At 45.1% G+C, this 20,257-nt stretch overlaps 1 protein-coding gene across 5 annotated transcripts in view; it reads right to left on the bottom strand.

Moving 5' to 3' along the window:
* Window positions 1-19,873, bottom strand: part of RCAN3 (RCAN family member 3) — a 37,181-nt gene extending 17,308 nt beyond the window's left edge. Inside the window, exons 1-3 of one of the 5 annotated variants that reach the window (XM_033227805.1) lie at window positions 18,571-18,922; window positions 18,179-18,275; window positions 7,359-7,606 (exon numbers count right to left, since the gene is read on the bottom strand). In XM_033227805.1, coding sequence (XP_033083696.1) covers window positions 7,359-7,553 — 195 coding nt within the window. In that variant the 5' untranslated portion in view covers window positions 7,554-7,606; window positions 18,179-18,275; window positions 18,571-18,922. Of the gene's footprint in view, window positions 1-7,358; window positions 7,607-18,099; window positions 18,121-18,178; window positions 18,276-18,570; window positions 18,923-19,272 lie in introns of those variants that run through there. The other 4 variants (XM_033227807.1, XM_033227804.1, XM_033227803.1 and 1 more) reach the window with 4 other exon arrangements.
* Window positions 19,874-20,257: the final 384 nt, after the last annotated feature.

Raw genomic sequence — 20,257 nt, forward strand, 5'->3', positions numbered from 1 at the left:
CGACAGTGGAGAAGTCTGGCAGACACCACCTTAACCAAGGCTCAGAGCCAAAGGGGACAAATGGAAACCGCACCATCGGACAGGACCTGAAGGGAAGAGATCAGCGTCACTTCTGCAATGTTCTGGTCAAAGACGCACAAACTGAATCAAACCCAGAGGAAACAGCACGCAAACCCAAAGTGAGAGACATGCTACAGAATAACTGGACTGCAATCTTCAAGAGGGTGGGATGCTATGAACAGTGAACAAAGACAGGCTTCCTTCAGATTGAAAAGGACTTAAGAGACCTGACAAATAAATGCGATGGGTGAGAAACAACTGGATATTTTCACTATAAAGGACATTACCGGGACAACTGGCAAATCCTGAATGGGATCTGAGGATTAGGAGGGAGAAATGTAACAATGTTAATTTCCCGGTTTTTGGGATTTTTTTCTCCCAGGAAAATGCCCCTGTTTGTAGGAAATACATATCGAAGTACTGGGGAGTGACAGCTATCATTGTGGGCAACTTATGCTTTGAAATGGTGCAGGAAAAGCAAAGTGCCCTATACACCTAACCATCAAAAGTATCTTTTTTGGGGGGCATGGGATCTCGCTTTGTTGCCAAGACTGGAATGCAGTGGTGACATCATAGCTCACTACCGCCTCAAATTCCTTGGCTCAATAGATCCTCCTGCCTTGGTCTCCCAGAGTGCTGGGATGACAGGTGTGAACCATCATGCCTAGCTTATTTACTTATTTATACACATACATATATTATGAACATGTTCTACTGTCCTAAATATGACATAAAACTTACAAAAATAAAAATGTAAATCAGGCAAGGAAATAAAAAAATAGGAAAGACATGGTTATTCAAACTAATTAATAAGGGTTCAACATAAATGTTGGGGCGTGTTGATGTCTCAGTACATGTAGATTACTTTCCCAGTCATTTTTCCAGCACATATTTCATGAACAGCAAAGCTCACAAGCCAGGCTCTGTGCTAGGTGGTGTGGAGGTGACACACATGCCTATCCTGAGCTCCCTCACTTCTGAATTACCCTGTCCTCAGCCATGGGAACACTCTACCATTTTCACTTATCATTGAAAGTAATTGAAGGCCGGGCGCAGTGGCTCACGCCTGTAATCCCAGCACTTTGGGAAGCCGAGACGGGCGGATCACAAGGTCAGGAGATCGAGACCACGGTGAATCCCCGTCTCTACTAAAAATACAAAAAATTAGCCGGGCGCGGTGGCGGACACCTGTAGTCCCAGCTACTCAGGAGGCTGAGGTAGGAGGATGGTGTGAACCCAGGAGGCGGAGCTTGCAGTGAGCCGAGATCGCGCCACTGCACTCCAGCCTGGGGGACAGAGTGATACTCCGTCTCAAAAAAAAAATAATAAATAATACATAAATAAATAAAGTAATTGAAGATGCTTATCTCAAAATATATTACAATATTTCATGGCCAGGCATGGTGACTTGCTTGAATCCAGGAGGCGGAGGTTGCAGTGGGCCGAGATCGCACCACTGCACTCCCACCTGGGCAACAGAGTGAGACTGCGTCTAAAGAAAAAAATACATATATATATGTGTGTGTGTGTATATATATTTGAAATAATATAGATTTGACATACATGTATATATATGTGTGTGTATACATATTTGTATAAATATATGTGTGTATATATATTTAGGGATTTTTGAAATATCTATAGATATTTCAATTTCCAAATGTTTACTGTTACAAAGACAGTTGATTTTGTGCATTGAACCCATATCCTACAATCTTCCTAAACTCACTTATTCGCTCTAACAGCTTTTACATAGATTCCTTTCTAAAGAGACAAATCACGTCGACTTCCAATACAGACAATTTAAAATCCCAGCACTTTGGGAGGCCGAAGTGGGCGGATCACCTGAGGTGAGGAGTACGAGACCAGTCTGGCCAACATGGTGAAGCCCCATCTCCACTAAAAATACAAAAAATTAGCCAGGCGCAGTGGCAGGCACCTGTAATCCCAGCTACTTGGGAGCCTGAGGTAGGAGAATCGTTTGAACCCAGGAGGTGAAGGCTGCAGTGAGCTGAGATCGCGCCATTGCACTCCAGCCTGGGCAACAGAGTGAGACTCCATCTCAAAAAAAAAAAAAAAAAAAAGTGTGTGTACATACACACAGAGTATCAGGCTAAACCAGAATAAGTGCTGATATTTGCACTTCTGACCAACAAATAGAGCAATTTCATACGGTTAAACCTATTAAAGTTTACAGATTTCATGGAAAATGGGAAACCTGAGTTCAGGATGATGGTTGTCTCTGGAAGGAGACACAGGGGATTCAACTGTATTAGTAAAATTTCATTTGTTAAATTGGGTGGGCACGTGGGTGTTTTTTATATTAGTCTTTATCCTTTTTGCATAACCTAAAATTTGCCTTTTTTATTTTGAGAGCCTGGGACAGCACCTTACATAAGAGGAATAACCACAACCAAACTTGGAAGCTTTACCTGTGCCTAACCTGGGCTCCTTGGAGAAGCAGAGGCAAGGCAAGGCAAAGGCACACACACTGTTTGTTTCGGGAAGCGACCCCATGAGACAAGAGTGGAGGCCTGGGAACAGTGGCACTGGGAAGGAGGGCAAGCCCATTCTCTGTCCTTCCAGGTCGTGTTTTCAAGCTTGTCACCTCTGTGGGCAACTGGGGCTCCTTGCTGGGGAGCCAGTAAGAACCCACCTGAGAATTGCTGGATTCAGTGTCAGAACACTGGGCAACATAGCAAGATCTTGTCTCTTAAAAAAAAAAAAAAAAAATCAGGCCGGGCACAGTGGCTCATGCCCGTAATATCAGCACTTTGAGAGGCTGAGATGGGCAGATCACTTGAAGTCAGGAGTTTGAGACCAGCTTGGCCAACATGGAGAAACTGTCTCTACTAAAAATACAAAAATTAGCTGGGTGTGGTGGCATGTACCTGTAGTCCCAGCATTTTGGGAGGCCAAGGCAGAAAAATCATCTGAAGCCAGGAGTTTGAGACCAGCCTGGTCAACAGGTGAAACCCTGTCTTCACTAAAAATACAAAAAATTTAGCTGAGCATGGTGGTGGATGCCTGTAATCCTAGCTACTTGGGAGGCTGAGGTGGGAGGATCACTTGAATCCGGGAGGCAGAGGTTGCAGTGAGTTGAGACTGCACCACTGCGCTCCAGCCTGGGTGACAGAGTGAGACTCCATCTCAAAAATAATAATAATAAATAAATAAACAAAAATGAAAACTTAGCCGATGTTCTGGTGCATGCCTATAGTCCCAGCTACTTGAGAGGCTGAGGAAGGAGGATTGGTTGAGCCCAGGAGGTCAAGGCTGCAGTGACCTATGATCACACCACCACATTCCAGCCTGGGTGACAGAGCAAGACCCTGTCGCTTTTTAAAAAGACAGAGAAAAAAAAAACTGGCGTTAAAAACAAACAAGCGAATACAGTCACACTGGGACAAATCCAAATCTGTCAAAGAAAAATGAAGCACTAAGCCTGCCGCACTCCTGATGGAGTGACTGACTAGCACAGCACATGCATGAAATTAACAACCCTATAGCTGAGAAATATACATTGAAAGGTAAGTCCTTTACTCCACCTATTTTTCTTACAGTTTATTTTCCTATGATTTATTATCCCCCCAACACTATTAAGAAATACTGATAAAAACATAGAGCCAAACCTAATAATCTAGAGCAAAGATTTACCTTTACATGATAATAGCACCTGTGTTATTTACTCTATTGTTTGGAAGAATGTAAAAGCTTACTCCAATAGTTAGAAGCTTATGAAGACAAAAACTTTTTCAAGTTAGGAAAAAAATTTTTTTTTAACAGAGATGGGGTCTTGCTATGTTGGCCAGGCTGGTCTCGAACTCCTGGGTTCAAGCAATCCACCTGCCTCAGCCTCCCAAAGTGCTGGGACTATGGATGTGAGCCACTGCACCCAGCCAGAAATTATTTTTTGAAATTAAAGTGTTTCATTGCAATCAGGATTATTTTGCCTATAATTCAACAAAAGCAACTGTTTTATTTTTTGCACATTCATAGATAACCTGAATAAACAGGTGATTTCAGGAGAAACTACAACAAAATAAGACACTGATAGAAGAAAAATGTAAAGGAAACATTTGATTCTGCCCATATTTTAAAAAATATTTCTTTAATAGAAATGGGGTCTCACTATGTTGCCCAGGCTGGTTTCAAACTCCTGGCCTCAAGCAATCTTCTTGCCTTGGCCTCCCAAAGTGCTGGAATTACAAGCATAAGCCATCATGCCTGGCTTTGATTCTGTCCATATTTTATATCCAATTGATGATCTATAGATAACTATAATATAAACATTTTATATTTAGTCATTTCAGATATTACTGTTAAAGTTATTCAATACAATTTACTAGGAAGTCCACTGAACTGCTGTTATTAGAATTCCTGCTGGGATGATTTCCAGTATAAATTTAGGTTAGATATAATCCCCAAATGGTTTAAAAACTGAACTGAAACCCAACAAGGACTCACCCTTTTTGCAGGTTAAAAATTTCCCAGGCTACAGTTAAAAAGAAAAGGTAGAAATAGAAAAGACTGTGAGGTTTCTTGAGAGAATTCCTACGTATATAATTTTAACATAAATTGGCAATTCATCTGGTTTTTTACAACAATAAACAACAAGGTTAACTTATTTATAACATAAAAACTTAGAGCTCTTAGAAAGCATGAGAAAACTCAAAAGGATGATTTCAAAATGTCTAAATTATGACTGGACTTGGGAGAGCAAACAGCGTTTGTAAATGAAACAACCCTGAAAGACACAAGCTGGTGACTGCAGCCCCTTCCCTGCTCCACTTCCGGGTGGGTCATCTCCAGGTGGGTGCACTCCGAGAGCTCCCTGCTCTGCCCTCTTCTCCCATCGCTCCACCATCCACGTGCTGCGGGCTCAGCTTCCTGACATGGAGCTCTGATGGCCGCTCTGTGCTCAGAAAACCTCCGACCGTCTCCCACAAAAGGGCAAGCTCTGGGTTGTGCTGGGCGGCCCCATACTTACTCTTCTGGCCCGATTTTCTGACTCTGGCCACATATCAGCTATGTGCTAAGCACACAGAATGGCTCGCTACTCCCGAAATGGCCCACACTCTCCCAATTCAGCTCTTTTCTCATTTTGTTCCCTGTGGCCAAAATTCCCTTTCCCTTCCCTGCTAAAATCCTACCCAGCTCTCACAGCCCTTCTCCAATGCCACCTCCCTGTGAGATCTTTTATTCAAACTGGCTGTGATCCTTTCTCCTTTCTTACCTCAATACACTTTCTAAATTATTATTACTTTTTTATTTTATGGAGATAGGGTCTCACTATATTGCCCAGGTTGGTCATGGACCGCTGGGCTCAAGTGATCTGCCCGCTATAGCCTCCCAAAATGCTGAGATTACAGGCACGAGCCACCGTGCCTGGCCCTCTACTTTCAAGTGTTTCTTTCTTTTTTTTTTTTTTTGAGACTATTGCCCAGGCTGGGGTGCAGTGGCGTGATCTTGGCTCACTGCAACCTCCGCTTTCTAGGTTCAAGCAATTCTCCTGTCTCAGCCTCCAGAGTAGCTGGGATTACAGGCACCTGCCAACACGCCCAGATAATTTTTGTTTTTGTTTTTGTTTTGTTTTGTTTTGAGACGGAGTCTCGCTCTGTCGCCGGGGCGGGAGTGCAGTGGCGCGATCTCGGCTCACTGCAAGCTCCACCTCCCGGGTTCACGCCATTCTCCTGCCTCAGCCTCCCGAGTAGCTGGGACTACAGGCACCCGCCACCTCGCCCGGCTAGTTTTTCATATTTTGTAGTAGAGACGGGGTTTCACCATGTTAGCCAGAATGGTCTCGATCTCCTGACCTCGTGATCCACCTGTCTTGGCCTCCCAAAGTGCTGGGATTACAGGCCTGAGCCACCGCGCCCGGCCAATTTTGGTATTTTTAGTGGAGACGGGGTTTCAGCATGTTGGTCAGGCTGGTCTAGAACTCCTGACCTCGTGATCCACCTGCCTTGGCCTCCCAAAGTACTTGGACTACAGGCGTGAGCGACCATGCCCGGCCACTTTCAAGTGTTTCTAAAGGCACTAAGATTCCATTTGATATCATAATTACTTGTCATCCCTACTGCCTGGCCTTGATTTTGCTGCAGGGCTAGACACCATGAGACAGAAGCTGCATGACTCACGCTCTATCCCCTGAAGCAAATGGCACCAGTGCCTGGCACAGTGTAGGCACTCAAGTATGTCCTGAGTTAAACGGTATCGAAGTTCTGCTCCAAGAAAGTCACTGGAAGGGAAATATTTTGGGTGCACTGGCTGAAAACTAAAGGGCCAGCAATAGCGTTTTGAGAAAAAGCCTCAGAACATGGAAAACACATCCCAGTGGCAGAGCTATTTTACTTTTGTGGGACTAAGACCTATAGCCTTTTGTGAGGTCATGAGGGGGAAAAACAAAATACACACACACACACACACACACACACACAACTCTCTTTCTAGGTAAATAATAAATGAACTAAAGGAATCTTTAAAATAAGCTCAATCATTTTCCCCAGTTGTAGAAACTAATACAAGAAACGTGAACAATTTTGTTATGACAAAATCAAATAGTCCTAATAGGTTTTAGGTAAATCAGCCCCAGGAAAAAGCTGAATTCCTTCTTTTGTGAACACACTCCCAAGTAACAGGAAGCCCGGCTACAGATCTCCAGGTTTTCTTTAATTATAGTCTCTGAAAATGAGTAAGTGAATAAATAAGTAAATGGATTGAATAAGACTTGACTGAGAGTTCACTAAATGCCAGTGCTTCTCAAAGTGTCTATGGAGAAGGACTGGTTTTGAAACATTTCCTATCTGCTGCAGACTGACACTCCTCTAAAAATACAATAAAAATTCTGCGGCAACATCTATAAGTGGACGTACACTTTCTTTTTTTTTTTTTTTTGAGACGGAGTCTCGCTCTGTCCTCCAGGCTTAAGAGCAGTGGCATGGTCTTGGCTCACTGCACCCTCTGCCTCCCAGGTTCAAGTAATTCCCCTGCCTCAGCCCTGCGAGTAGCTGGGATTACAGGTGTGCGCCATCACACCTGGTTAGTTTTTGCATTTTTAGTAGAGACAGGGCTTCTACATGTTGCCCAGGCTCGTCTCGAACTCCTGACCTCAGGTGATCTGCCCGCCTCAGCCTCCCAAAGTGCTGGGATTACAGGTGTGAGCCAATGCGCCCGGCCTAAAAGTGGACATACATTTTCTATACTTAATTTGTCAGGGACCAGTCATGCTCTGTTTCCCCAAATCCACACACATTCAACATGCTACAAATGCAGGGAAAGGGAGGATAGATGCCTACCTTCTGCTCTCGTGCCTCAAACACTGCTTCATGGACGCTGCAAGCAAAAAGGGAGGTAGGCAGATCACTTAAATCCATCATCTCATCCAAATCATCTTCATTTTCACCAAAAATCATCTCTTCTTCCTCTTCTTGGTCAGTGCTACACAGATCTGACTGGCTATCATTCCAAGATTTCATAGTGTCCCTCAGCATTATCCTCCAAAGTGGGCCTTTTCCGTCTGTATAGTCCTAGAATCAGGCACCCACTGTTAAAAAAAAGAAAACGCAGAGGTAAAACTCTGAAGGCCAAATAATGTTCCAATCAATCAATGTCTCCAGGTTGCAATTCATCAAATGAAGGAATCTTATTTAGAAAGCTAACTCAGTACTTAAATCAAAGCATTTCAGTCCTCATAAGTGAATTCTAGATACGCTAATTTGATTTGCTTAGCATATTTTATGTAACATATTTCACTGGCAATGATTTATTAAGAAAAAAAGGCAAAACGTTTTCTAGTGAACTTATGGAAAAAAGGGTAATATAAAATGAGATCATATCAATATGTACTCCAGTTTATAAGCAGTAGAAAGAAAAATGTGAACCAGAAGAGCCTCCACATATTTGTTTGGGGTTTTCCATCTACAACAGTGTAACTGGCACAGCCAAATACAACCCACACTAATTCTCTCACCATCTGCACCCTGAAATATGGTCTATGATGAGCTGACTGTACCTCTCCTAACCAATTTGTTCTTTTTGAATACACTTGAAAGAATTAAGTTACACAGAATCAAAAGCTGTCTATAAATTCAGTCTTTGTTAATATCTGAAATATTTGCAGTAGGCAAAATTTAACACAGAAAATCAAAAAGAGAGCCAGGTGCAATGGCTCACGCCTATAATCCCAGCACTTTTTTTTTTTTTTTTTTTGAGATGGAGTCGTGTTGTGCTGCCCAGGCTGGAGTGCAGTGGCTCCATCTCGGTTTACTGCAACCTCTGCTTCCTGGGTTCAAGCGATTTTCATGCCTCAGCCTCCACTACAGGCGTGTACCACCATGCCTGGCTAATTTTTTATATTTTTTGGTAGAGATGGGATTTCACCATGTTGGCCAGGCTGGTCTCCAACTCCTGACCTCAGGTGATCTGCAGACCTCGGCCTCCCAAAGTGCTGGGATTACGGGTGAGAGCCACCACACCTGGCCAATCCCAGCACTTTGGGAGGCTGAGGCAGTGATCAAAGGATCACTTGAGCTCAGGAGTTCAAGACCAGCCTGGCAACATAGTGAGACCCTGCCTCTACAAAAAATTTAAAAAAATAAAAAGATGTCATTTTTCTGAACTTTTTTTGAGATGGAGTCTTGCTCTGTCGCCCAGGCCGGAGTGCAGTGGCGCAATCTTGGCTCACCGCAAGCTCCGTCTCCTGGGTTCACACCATTCTCTTGCCTCAGCCTCCCAAGTAGTTGGGACTACAGGCACCTGCCACCACGCCCAGCTAATTTTTTGTATTTTTAGCAGAGACAGGGTTTCACCGTGTTAGCCAGGATGGTCTCCATCTCCAGACCTCGTGATCCGCCCACCTCGGCCTCCCAAAGTGCTGGGATTACAAGCATGAGCCACTGCGCCCAGCCCCTTTTTCTGAACTTTAAAAAATAACCAATTTTAAGGCAAATGTCTGAAGCTGACAGTGTCCCTGAGTGGAATAACAGGACAGAATCTGTCTCTCATAGACTGTTTCTGTGCATGTCTGCCTCTTCCAATGAATTGCACATCACATCCACCAAGCAGAGAGTCTTGGACATGACACATTTCAAGATGTAGGGGCAGAATTTGAGAAATAAGTAGCAGGCACAGACAAACTAAGTGATTATGATTACTACCTCAATACCACCTGATTTGTGATTTTTCACTTTTATCTCAAAGAACAGAAGGTCACAAATACATTGCTTATACACAGTACAATACAGAATGGTAATTATAGAATAAAAATAGTGAGGGTTTTTGGTATTCTATAATACTAATCAAGACTACTTCTAAGAAGTAAAATCTTTACCCATTTGTATACACATTTTCTGAGTGCCTACTGCTTGGTGTTGGGGAGTGAAGAGAACATGGTTCCTACCCTCAAGGCACTCCCAGCAAAGCCAGCATTTCTCCTCCTCAACAATGGTAAGCACCCGCTCTCCTAAAGAACTTCGTTCCATCAGCTGTCAGCTGTACTTAATTTTTTTTTTTTTTTTGAGACAGAATTTTATCCTGCCACCCAGGCTGGAGTGCAGTAGTGCGATCTTGACTTACTGCAACCTCCGCCTCCCAGGTTCAAGCCATTCTCCTGCCTCAGCCTCCCAAGTAGCTGGGACTACAGGCATGCACCACCATGCCCGGCTAATTTTTGTATTTTTAGTAGAGACGGGGTTTCACCATGTTGGCCAGGCTGGTCTCGAACTCCTGACCTTAAGTTATTGGCCCACCTCGGCCTCCCAAACTGTCAGCTATACTTTCAATTCCTTCTTCTCCACTTGTTCCTCTTCCTCAGCAAACATATGTGTTCCCGCAAGCCCTACCATCTGGATTCTACCCTCCCTTCACACCGGCCCTAATTCTCCTTCACCTTCCTACCAGCTCCTAGGAAATGTGATATCTTCTTGCCGCGCTCCCTCTGCTCTAGTCACTCCTGAATTAGGTGTAGTTTGGCCTCCGCACTACCTTTTGGCTGCAGCTGCCCTCCTCATGGATGGCAACGGCTTCCCAACAGGCATCCTACATTTTATCATGCGTCACTGTATCACACAGAACTGCATTTTTTCCAAAGTGACGGCTTATGACAACCCTGCATTAAGCAAGTCTATCAGTGCCATTTTCAAACAGGATGTGCTCACTTCATGTTTGACATGCTCTGGTAATTCTCACAATATTTCAGACCTTTTCATTATTATTGTATCTGTTATGGTGATCTGTGGTCAGTGATCTTTGATGTTACCATTGTAATTGTTTTGGGGCACCATGAACTGCACCCATATAAGATGGCAAACTTAATCAATACATGTTGTGGGTGTTCTTAATCAATACACATGGGTGTTCTTAATCAATGAATACATGTAGGTGTCCTTAACCAATACATGTTGTGGGTGTTTTGTTTTGAGACGGAGTCTCACTCTGTCGCCAGGCTGGGGTGCAGTGGGGTGATCTTGGCTCACTGCAACCTCCACCTCCCGGGTTCAAGAGATTCTCAGCCTCCAGAGTAGCCGGGACTACAGGTGTACGCCACCACAACCAGCTAATTTTTTGTATTTTTAATAGAGACAGGGTTTCACCATATTGGCCAGGATGGCCTTGATCTCTTGACCTTGTGATCTGCCCACCTCAGCTCCCAAAGTGCTGGGATTACAGGCATAAGCCATGGTACCTGGCTGTGGGTGTTCTTAATCAGTATGTGTTGTGGGTGTTCTAACTGCTCCACTGACTGGGGCCATTCCCCCGACTCTCTCCCTCTCCTTGGGCCTCCCTACTCCCTGAGACACGACAATACTGAAATTAGGCCAACTGATAACCCTTCAATGGCCTCTAAGTGTTCAAGTGAAAGGAAGCTTCGTGAGTCTCTCGTTTCAAATCAAAAGTCAGCAATGATTAAGCCTACTGAGGAAGATTCGTCCCCAGACGCTGAAAGCTAAGTCTCTTGCACCAATCAGTCAAGTTGTGAATGCAAAGGAAAAGTTCCCAAAGGATATTGAAAGTGCTACTCCAGTGAACACACAAATGTCAAAAAGGCAAAAACAGCCTTATTGCTGATATGGAAAGTCTGAGTGGTCTAGATAGAAGATCAAACCAGCCACAACATTCCCTTAAACCAAAGTCTAATCCAGAGCAAGGCCCTAACTCTCTTCACTTCTATGAAGGCTGAGAGAGCTGAGGAAGCTGCAGAAGAAAAGTCTGAAGCTAGCAGAGGTTGGTTTATGAGGCTGAAGGAAAGAAACTGTCTCTACAACATAGAAATGCAAGGCGAAGCAGCAAGTGCTGATGTGGAAGCTGCAGCAAGTTCTCCAGCAGATCTAGCTAAGGTCACTGATGAAGGTGGCCACACTCAACAGATTTTCAATATAGACAAAATAGCCTTCTATTGGAAGATGATGCATCTAGGACTTTCATAGCTAGAAGTCAATGCCTGGCTTCAGAGCCTCGAAGAACAGGCTGACTCTTTTGTTAGGGGCTAACACAGCTGGTAACTATAAGTTAAAGCCAATGCTCATTCACTATTCTAAAAATCCTACAGCCCTTAAGAACTGTGCTAAATCTACACTGCCTATGCTCTATGAACGGAACAATACAGCCTGGATGACCGCATATCTGTTTACAGTATGGTTTCCTGTATGTTTTAAGCCCATTCTTGAGACCTACTGCTAAAAAAAAAAAAGAGATTCCTTTCAAAATATTACTGCTCGTTGACAATGCGCTTGGTCACCCAGGAGCTCTGACAGAAATACACAGGGAGATTTCTTTTCATGTCTGCTAACACAATATCCATTCTGCGGCCCATGGATCAAGGAGTAACTCTGACTTTCAAGTCTTACTATTTTAAGAAATACATTTCGTAAGTATACAGCTGCCAGAGACGGCAATTCCTCAGATGGATCTGGGCAAAGTAAATGGAAAACTTTCTGGAAAGAAGTCACCATTCTAGATGCCATTCAGAACATTCGTGATTTATGGGAGGAGGTCAAAATTGCAACATCAACAAGAGTTGGGAAGAAGTTGATTTCAACCCTCATGGATGACTCTGAGGTGTTCAAGACATCAGAGGAGAAAATAACTGCAGATGTGGTGGAAATACCAAGAGAACTAGAATTAGAAGTGGAGTCTAAAGATGTGACTGAATTCCTGCAATCTCAAACAAAACTTGAATGGATGGGAGTTGGCTTCCTGTGAATGAGCAAAGAAGGCGGTCTCCTGAGATAAAATCTACTCCTGGGGAAGATATTGTAAACATCATTGAAATGGCAACAAAGGATTTACAATATTCCATAAACTTAGTTGATAAAGCAATGGCAGGGATTAGAGGATTGGCTGCAAATTTGAAAGAACTTCTATTGTAGGTAAAATGCTATCAAACAGCATCACACACTACAGAGAAATCTGTCACGAAATGCTGTTGTCTTATTTTAATAATTGCCACAGCCACCCCAAACTACAGCATCACCACCCTGATCAGTTAGCAGCCATCAACCTCAAGGCAAGACCTTCCACTTACAAAAAGATTACGACTCAGTCGTCAGCATTATTTTTTGAGATGGGGGTCTAACTCTGTTGCCCAGACTCTAGTGCAGTGGCGTAATCATGGTTCACTGTAGCCTTGACCTTCCCAGGCTCAGGTGATCCTCCCACCTCAGTCTCCCAAGTAGCTAGAACTACAAGCACACACCATCATGCCCGGTTAATTTTTGTATTCTTTGTAGAGATGGGGTTTTGCCATGTTGCCCAGGTTGGTCTGGATCTGGTGAGCTCAAGTGATTCACTCACCTCAGCCTCCTAAAGTACTGGGGCTATAGGTGTGAGCCACCACACCAGCCGATCGTTAGCATTTTTCAGCAACAAAGTCTTTTTTAAATGAAGGTATATACATTTTTTAAAGACATATGCTATTGCACACTTAATAGACTATAGTATAGTGTAAACAAGACTTTTATATGCACTGGGAAACCAAAATTCGTGTGACCGGCTTTGTTACAATGATCTGTAACAAAACCCACGACATCCCCGAACAAGCCTGTAGTTGAAACCCAGTGTCAAGTCTCAGCCTATATCTGTAGCACATGACCAGCCTGCCTATTCCACTCATTCTTGGCTCTTCCTGGCCCTTCTTCCTCACCAACTCTATCTTTTTTACTGCCTCCTCTTTCTCCACATCCTCATCCTCTTTTCCTCATCTTCCTCTCCTGGGTGATTTTATCCACACTGGAGTATTTAGCTGCCTAACCACCAGAGGTTCTCAATCAAGTTCCTGCCTCTCTGTGGTTCACACACACCTTTGTCAATACTGACTCTCATTTCATGCAACGACCTTAAGAGAGGATGAATGTCACCAAAGTTGGGAGGGAAGCCAGAGCAGAACCTTGAGCAATAAGAAGGATAGGTAATTTGGAAAAGTACCATGTCCCCAAGAGACTGTGATCTGCCTGTTGGTCTTTCCTGCCTACACACCCTGAAAATCACTGATTTATATAGCTACGTTCAAATTTATATACCAGGATTCACTCTCTCTCCTGAGTTCTAGTCTTGTATTTTTCAATTTCTTTCTTTTTTTTTTTTTTTGAAACAGAATTTCGCTCTTGTTGTCCAGGCTGGAGTGCAGTGGCACGATCTTGGCTCACTGGCAACCTCTGCCTCCAGGTTTCAAGCGATTCTCCTGCCTCAGTCTCCTGAGTAGCTGGGACTACAGGCACGTGCCACCACACCCGGCTAACTTTTTGTATTTTTAGCAGAGATGGGGTCTCATCATGTTGGGCAGGCTGGTCTTAAACTCCTGATGTCAGGTGATCCACCCTCCTCAGACTCCCAAAGTGCTGGGATTACAGGCGTGAGCCACCACACCCAGCCGTATTTTTCACTTTCTATTGAATATATCTATCTGGGTGGCCCACAGGTACAACAACTGTTTTTAACTTATTCATTTATTGTGCCAGAAATCTCCAATCGGGAAAGGGGCCCTGGGGGAGCAGGGCAGGGAGTGATACTGTATCTCACTGTGGCTATTAGTCTTTTCTTCAAGACAAAGTTAGCAGGTGGACTTAGCTCTTACAGTGCTTGGTTCATTTTTCTGTTATACACACTTATGTTGTGATTATTTGTTTACAAATCACTCCTAGCTACAAGACTGTATCTGTGAAGCCCAGGCCCTGGCAGTTTCCCGCTCATAGTGTATGCTTAATAAGGGAGGCTGAACAAAAGCAGGTAGCATTGTGGTGACCCCACTGATAGGTCAGCACAGACACAGGTAAATTGAATTCTGCATGGGGTTAGAGATAGCTTCCCAAAGGAGGCGATGGTGAGACTTCAAGGATGAACAGAATTTCAGGAGGAAACGAATGGGGAGTATTCCATGCAAAGCCAGCAGGACATGAACAAAGGCAGGAAGACAATAGGACCCGCATGTTCACGTCATCTGGCATGGCTAAGGTGCAAGGTGTTTGGTGGGGGTGGCATGAGACAGTCGGAAAGGCAGGTATGGGCCAGGTTGCCAAGAAAGTAGGGTTACAGAGTTTTGACATAAAAACCATGTCACTATCAGCATGCCATTGTGGGTTTCTAGGCAGGGAAATGATCAAACCAAAGCAATTTACTTTTAGTATCTCTAAAGGTGGGCTGTCTTTGTGTCTTATCTCGTAGAGGCACTAATGTTTCTATCCTATTCCCAACCCGTTAAAAAGACGCAAAGAAAATACTGTGCCTGGGTTTTTGGAGGCTGACAAGTTGAGGAGCTCTGGCTGACTAGATTTTGAAATTTGAGAAAGTCAACCTATTCTTGATAAGATTTTTTTTGTTTGTTTCAAGTTCCCTCGTCTAACCCATAAAAAGATTTTAAAAAACAGAACACAGGAAACAATCCTTCACCTGACTTAAAAAAAAAAAATTCTTAGAATGTCACACCTTCATTCCTGTTTTCTACCTTCAATTCTGAGTACCTTTTTTTTTTTTTTTTTGGTATAACTTCAAACAGAAGTTATAAGAATAGCAGGAGGAACTCAGGTACGCTGTATCCTTTACCCAGAGTCACTAATTCCTTCTGTTTTGTCCATCTGCTTTATCTTTCTCTATTTTTATAGACGTGCATTTTCCTGAGCCATTGAAAGATGGAACATACCCCTTTTACTTCCAAATACTTCAGTGTATAAGAACAAGATAATTTTCTTACATAACCCATAAGATATTTATCAAAAATAGGAAATTTAACATGGATATAATACTATTATCTAATACATAATTTGTCAAATGCATAATCTGGATTCAAATTTTGTCAGTTATCCTAATAACGTCTTAGCTATTTTCCTTCCATTTTTTTTTTAGATTATTGTCAAATTATTTGTCTTTTGTCCCAAGATATCTATATTTCTTTCTTTTTTCTTTTTTTAGAGACAGGGTCTCTGTCACCCAGGCTAGAGTGCAGTGGTATGATTACCGCTCCGCTCCAACCATCACAAGACTCAACTGTTCCTCAGTTTACCAATCCAGGGAACTCCTGACTGGCCCAGCAGAGCGGGCTGAACCAATATCCTCCAGCTCCTGTAAGCAAAAGTCTGTGCTAATCCAGGTTTCCCATCATCTTCAGCACAACTATAACTGCGGCTGGCTTCTGGCAAATTGTTTCTTCATGGAAATATCAAATGAGTGCAAAAACTCCAAGTAGCATGACCATCTGGTCTGCCACAACAAGCCTGTGATAAAAGTTATCTATCAAGGCAAAATGCCAAGCACATGGCATGGATCTTGCATTTTCTGTTCTGATCAGGAAAAGGCAAATTCTTTCTCCTCCAGGATTAAAATAATAATTTTTCAAATTAATAAGCTTCCCAACTTGGTGAACATTTCAATATCTTAGCTAGAAGCACTTTTTACTTTGTGTATGTGTTAAAAATGCTAGCAAGCAATACTGGAAGCAAACAAGTGCTCCATTTTCAGCTCTACAAGCGTCCTGCTGAATAACCTTAGGGAAGATCACTTGGCTTTTCCGTATTTATAAAATGAACAAAATAAAATACATAAAATGTATAAAATAAACACAGGTGCTTTGGGCTACTAAGTTCCTTTTATAAACTTCTAAATTATAAATTTCAACTAAGTTAAAAAACAAAACGAAACACCTGGATTGGTGTGGTGGCTCATGCCTGTAATCCCAGCACTTCGGGAGGTGGAGGCAGGCGGGCTGCCAGAGCTCCAGAGTTCAAGACCAGCCCAGGCAACATGGAAAAACCCCATCTCTGCAAAAAAAAATACATGGTGCACACCTGTAGTCCCAGCCACTCAGGAGGCTGCCGTGGGAGGACTACTTCAGCCTGGGAGGCCAAGGCTGCAGTGAGCTGTGTTTGCACCACTGCACTCCAGCCTGGGCAACAGAAGGAGAACTTATCTCAAAAAAAAAGAAAAGAAAAAGAAAACAAAAACAACAACGAAAAGCCACTTAGGACCATCAATGGGAAGTTCCAAACGGCTATCACAAAGCCCTACCTTCTATTCTCTACTCATTTACCACTTACAGGTAGAACTGTACTATTTTTTAGCAGCTGCGTGTAAGAAAAATTTGGTGCGACGGTAAACTAAAACAGGTGAAGATCTGATTTTTGTATTTTTTATGTTTCAGTGACCCATGTCCTGTTTTCACAGATAACCTAGAATTAGCCCTGTTAAAATTGAGGTTCCACTCCACCAGGAATTTGTTAGCAAGAGACAGATAGAAATAAACAACAACAACCAGCCTACAAAACACATGAAAACAACAGGCTTTAAAGAATAACTGAAGTTGAGATATATAAGACTGATGCTATTTCTTGTGCTGTGTGTAATTCCTTTCCCCTGGATAGAACCTCTACATTCTAGGGAGAAAGTGGAGACTGCTGTCCTACCTCCACCTTCTGTGGTTTTTTTTTTCTAAGTAACAAATGGTGTTGAACTTCAGAGCTTCCATTATTTCACAGGCTTCAGGCTAATGAATTTCCGGTTCACGCTACTTTTCATATTTTAAGTCCTTCAACCAACAACTCTAACACCATACAAAATCTGATCTTGTCTGTTACCTAATGTTCACGTTTGAAACCTTTACAAACGTTATATTTCAACAGCAGGAAAAATCTTGTTTCCTAGAAAAGCACTGAAATCTGTTTCCAGGCTAAGAAAAAAGGTCTAGGTCGGGCGCGGTGGCTCATGCCTGTAATCCCAGCACTTTGGGAGGCAGAGGTCGATGGAAGGCTTGTGCTCAGGAGTTCAAGAACAGCCGGGCAACATGGTGAGACCCAATCTCTACAAAAAATTAGCCGGCACCTGCAGTCCCAGCTACTCGGGACGCTGAGAGGTGGGAGGATCGCTTGATCCCGGGAAGTTGAGGCTGCAGTGAGTTGTGTCTGCACCACTGCACTCCAGCCTGGGTGACAGAGCCAGGCCTATGCCTCAAAAAGAAGGAAAGGACAGGACAGGACAGGACAGGACAGGACAAGAAAAGAGAAAAGAAAAGAAAAGAAAAAAGGCAAGGCTTGCCAATGCAGTAAAATGTAAAGCTGATGACCTGGCTAACAAAGAGACTCAGTTTTCAGGCTTTTCACAGTCTTTCTGCATGGAAAGCCCATTTCTAGAAGATCAATTTAAATCCCCACCAAAAAGAACACATTTGTGTGATGCATATCTAGCTGCTGAATTACGTGTTTACAGAGCTTAAGATATTGAACTAAAGCCAATGAAACAGTCTTAGAACAAATTACTTTACATCGTATGTAATCACAGCTACCGATAAATCAATTGCTTCTTTTGCCAAATAGTACATCAGAGACTTCTATGAAAAGTTCAAATAAATGTGGTGTCCTCAGTGGCTTCCAACAAGTGGAAGCAAATATTTTTGGCTTTCAGCACTACAGGAAAACATCACTTTAAATAATCCTTGTTTGTATCTGAAACACGGATCTGGACTGCTTCCTACACTAGAATCCTAATCTCTAAAGGAGATGATCAGATTTTGCACGGAAGCTAGACGAATCAATCTGGAACAGATCACTCCTGCCCTACCTGTCCAGGCGGCGGACAGAAGCAGACAGACAAGTTTCAAGAAGTTAGGGAGTCACTGATGCGATAGTGATCCACGCACCGTGGGGGCAGCGGGGCAAGGGAGAAAGACAGGGGGCTTCCACCTTCCAGGCGCCCATGCACTGCTCCTGCCTTCAGAGGCAGGCTGGGCCTGTCGGCTTTTCAAAAAGTCAAACATTTGGTGGGAGAAAATCGTTGGTGGAGAAGACAAAACACTTTTGTTTTATTTTCCAGGACACCACCCTCGAGGCTGCCAGACTAGACTCCGCGCGCGAGAAGGGTGCGGCGGGAGGCGACGTCGCTGCGACGACCCAGCATCTCTGGGTCCCGCGGCTCGGGGCTCCCACCCCTCCCGGGCTTCTGGGGGTGCCTTCTTCCTTTTTTTTATTTTTAACTTCTCACGCCCCCCGCCACCGCCCCGCGCCCCACCCCCGCTCCGCGCTGGGTGCAAACCTGCTGGAGAGGGCGGGCGCCAAGGAGCCTCACCGGCACGCCCCACCGCCGCAGGACCACAGCCGGGAGGGCGGCGGACGAGCCCTGGCGGCCCGACGGGTCTGCGGGGAGCCGGGCGCCGCGAGCTGTGGGGCCTCCGAGAGCCTGGAAGGCGGCAGGCGGGGCCGAGGGCAAAGCCAGGAGCCGCGGGCACCAGCAGCCTCGCCGCCACGCCCTCGACGCCGGAAAGAGCGGCCGCCTAGGCGCGGACTAGGGCGGTGTCCCGGCTGAGCTAGGCTGCCGGCGCCGCGCGCGCGCCCGCGCCTGCGCGCGCCCGCCTCGTCCCCTTCTGTTCTGGCAGGGCGCGCGCGCGGCGGCGCAGGCGCCGGAGGCCGGGCAGAGGCCGGGGCCGGGGCGGGGGCGCGCGGGGGCCGGGGTGGGGGTATCTCGCCGCGCGCGCGCGCGCACCCTCCTTCCGCTCCTCCGGGTCCTTGGTCCCCAGCCTTTAGGGGGCTTGGGCTGTAGCGCTGGGGCAGGGGCTTTAGATCCCCCCAAAACAGGACCTCTGGCGACCTTCTCGTTTTCCACCGGGAGCGGAGAGAGCCGATCTCCTTTTCCTGCTAGCCCCGTAGGACAGTCTCCGGGGCAGCTCATAGGAATATGACGAACGTTTACTCAGGGCTGGTTACTATGTACACTGCGCCCCGCGCGCGGCGAGTTTACCTCGGTTCACCTCCCGGCAACCGGCGGCCCGGGTATTATCAGATGCGGGGGACTTCCCGGCGCCTCATTGCCCGAGGAGAGGCGGCCTCAAGTACCTGAGCTGGAGCTAGCACCAGGTGTGGGACGGCACAGGCTGGGTCCCGCCCTGGCGGGTACAACCCTCTTCCCCTTTCCCACACCTTCCCCTCCCCTCCCCTCCTCCCCACTCGTGCTCTTCTCGCTCCTCCCGCTCTCCCTCCTCCTCTTACTCCTCTTCACCCTATGCCCTATCTACCGTTGTCGTACAATTCACATGTATAATGCTTTCTTTTTCGTGTAAAAACGCTTCCATGCTGTCTTGCTTGCTTGTCTCCGACGCCCTAGGAGACCATGGGACATGATTACAACTATTAGGCAAAGGGAAGAGCCGGGGTCTAAACTGTTCAGCGCGTTTCAGTGGTAGAACCGAGGCTTACATTGGCAAGTATTATTATTACCAATAACAACTATGATGACAAAGCTCCTGAGCACAACTTGGAAGGCAGCTGGTGTCTCCTCCCTTAGCCGGCAGAGAGGGAAGCAGGGTCACAGAGCAGGGAAAATAACTGGGTTCAGCTCCTACCTGCAAGGACCCGCAGCCGCGCGGTGGTGCGCACCCATAGTCCCAGCAACTCAGGAGGCTGAGGCGGGAGGATCGGTTGAAGCCAGGAGTCTGAGACCAGCCTGGATAACATAGCAAGGCTCCGTCTCAAAATAAAAAAAAAGGAATGTGCAATGCAGTCAGAAGAAAATCAGCTCTACCCACTCAAGGCCTTTCAGAGGCAAAGTGAGGCACAGTGAAGGTTAACATCAAAGGCACTCAGTGCCTGCATCATGGGGCAGGAAGATGGACTAAAATGTGTACAGCACATCTAATCCCTGTTAGATGTAAACTGAGGAATCGGGGTTGGATTATGACCCCAAGGGCTCTCCAGCAGTTGAGACCAGCACCGTCACAGAGGTATAC

This window comes from Trachypithecus francoisi, unplaced genomic scaffold (assembly GCF_009764315.1).
Source record: "Trachypithecus francoisi isolate TF-2019V2 unplaced genomic scaffold, Tfra_2.0 Lachesis_group12, whole genome shotgun sequence".
In the NCBI taxonomy this organism is placed as follows: Eukaryota; Metazoa; Chordata; class Mammalia; order Primates; family Cercopithecidae; genus Trachypithecus; species Trachypithecus francoisi.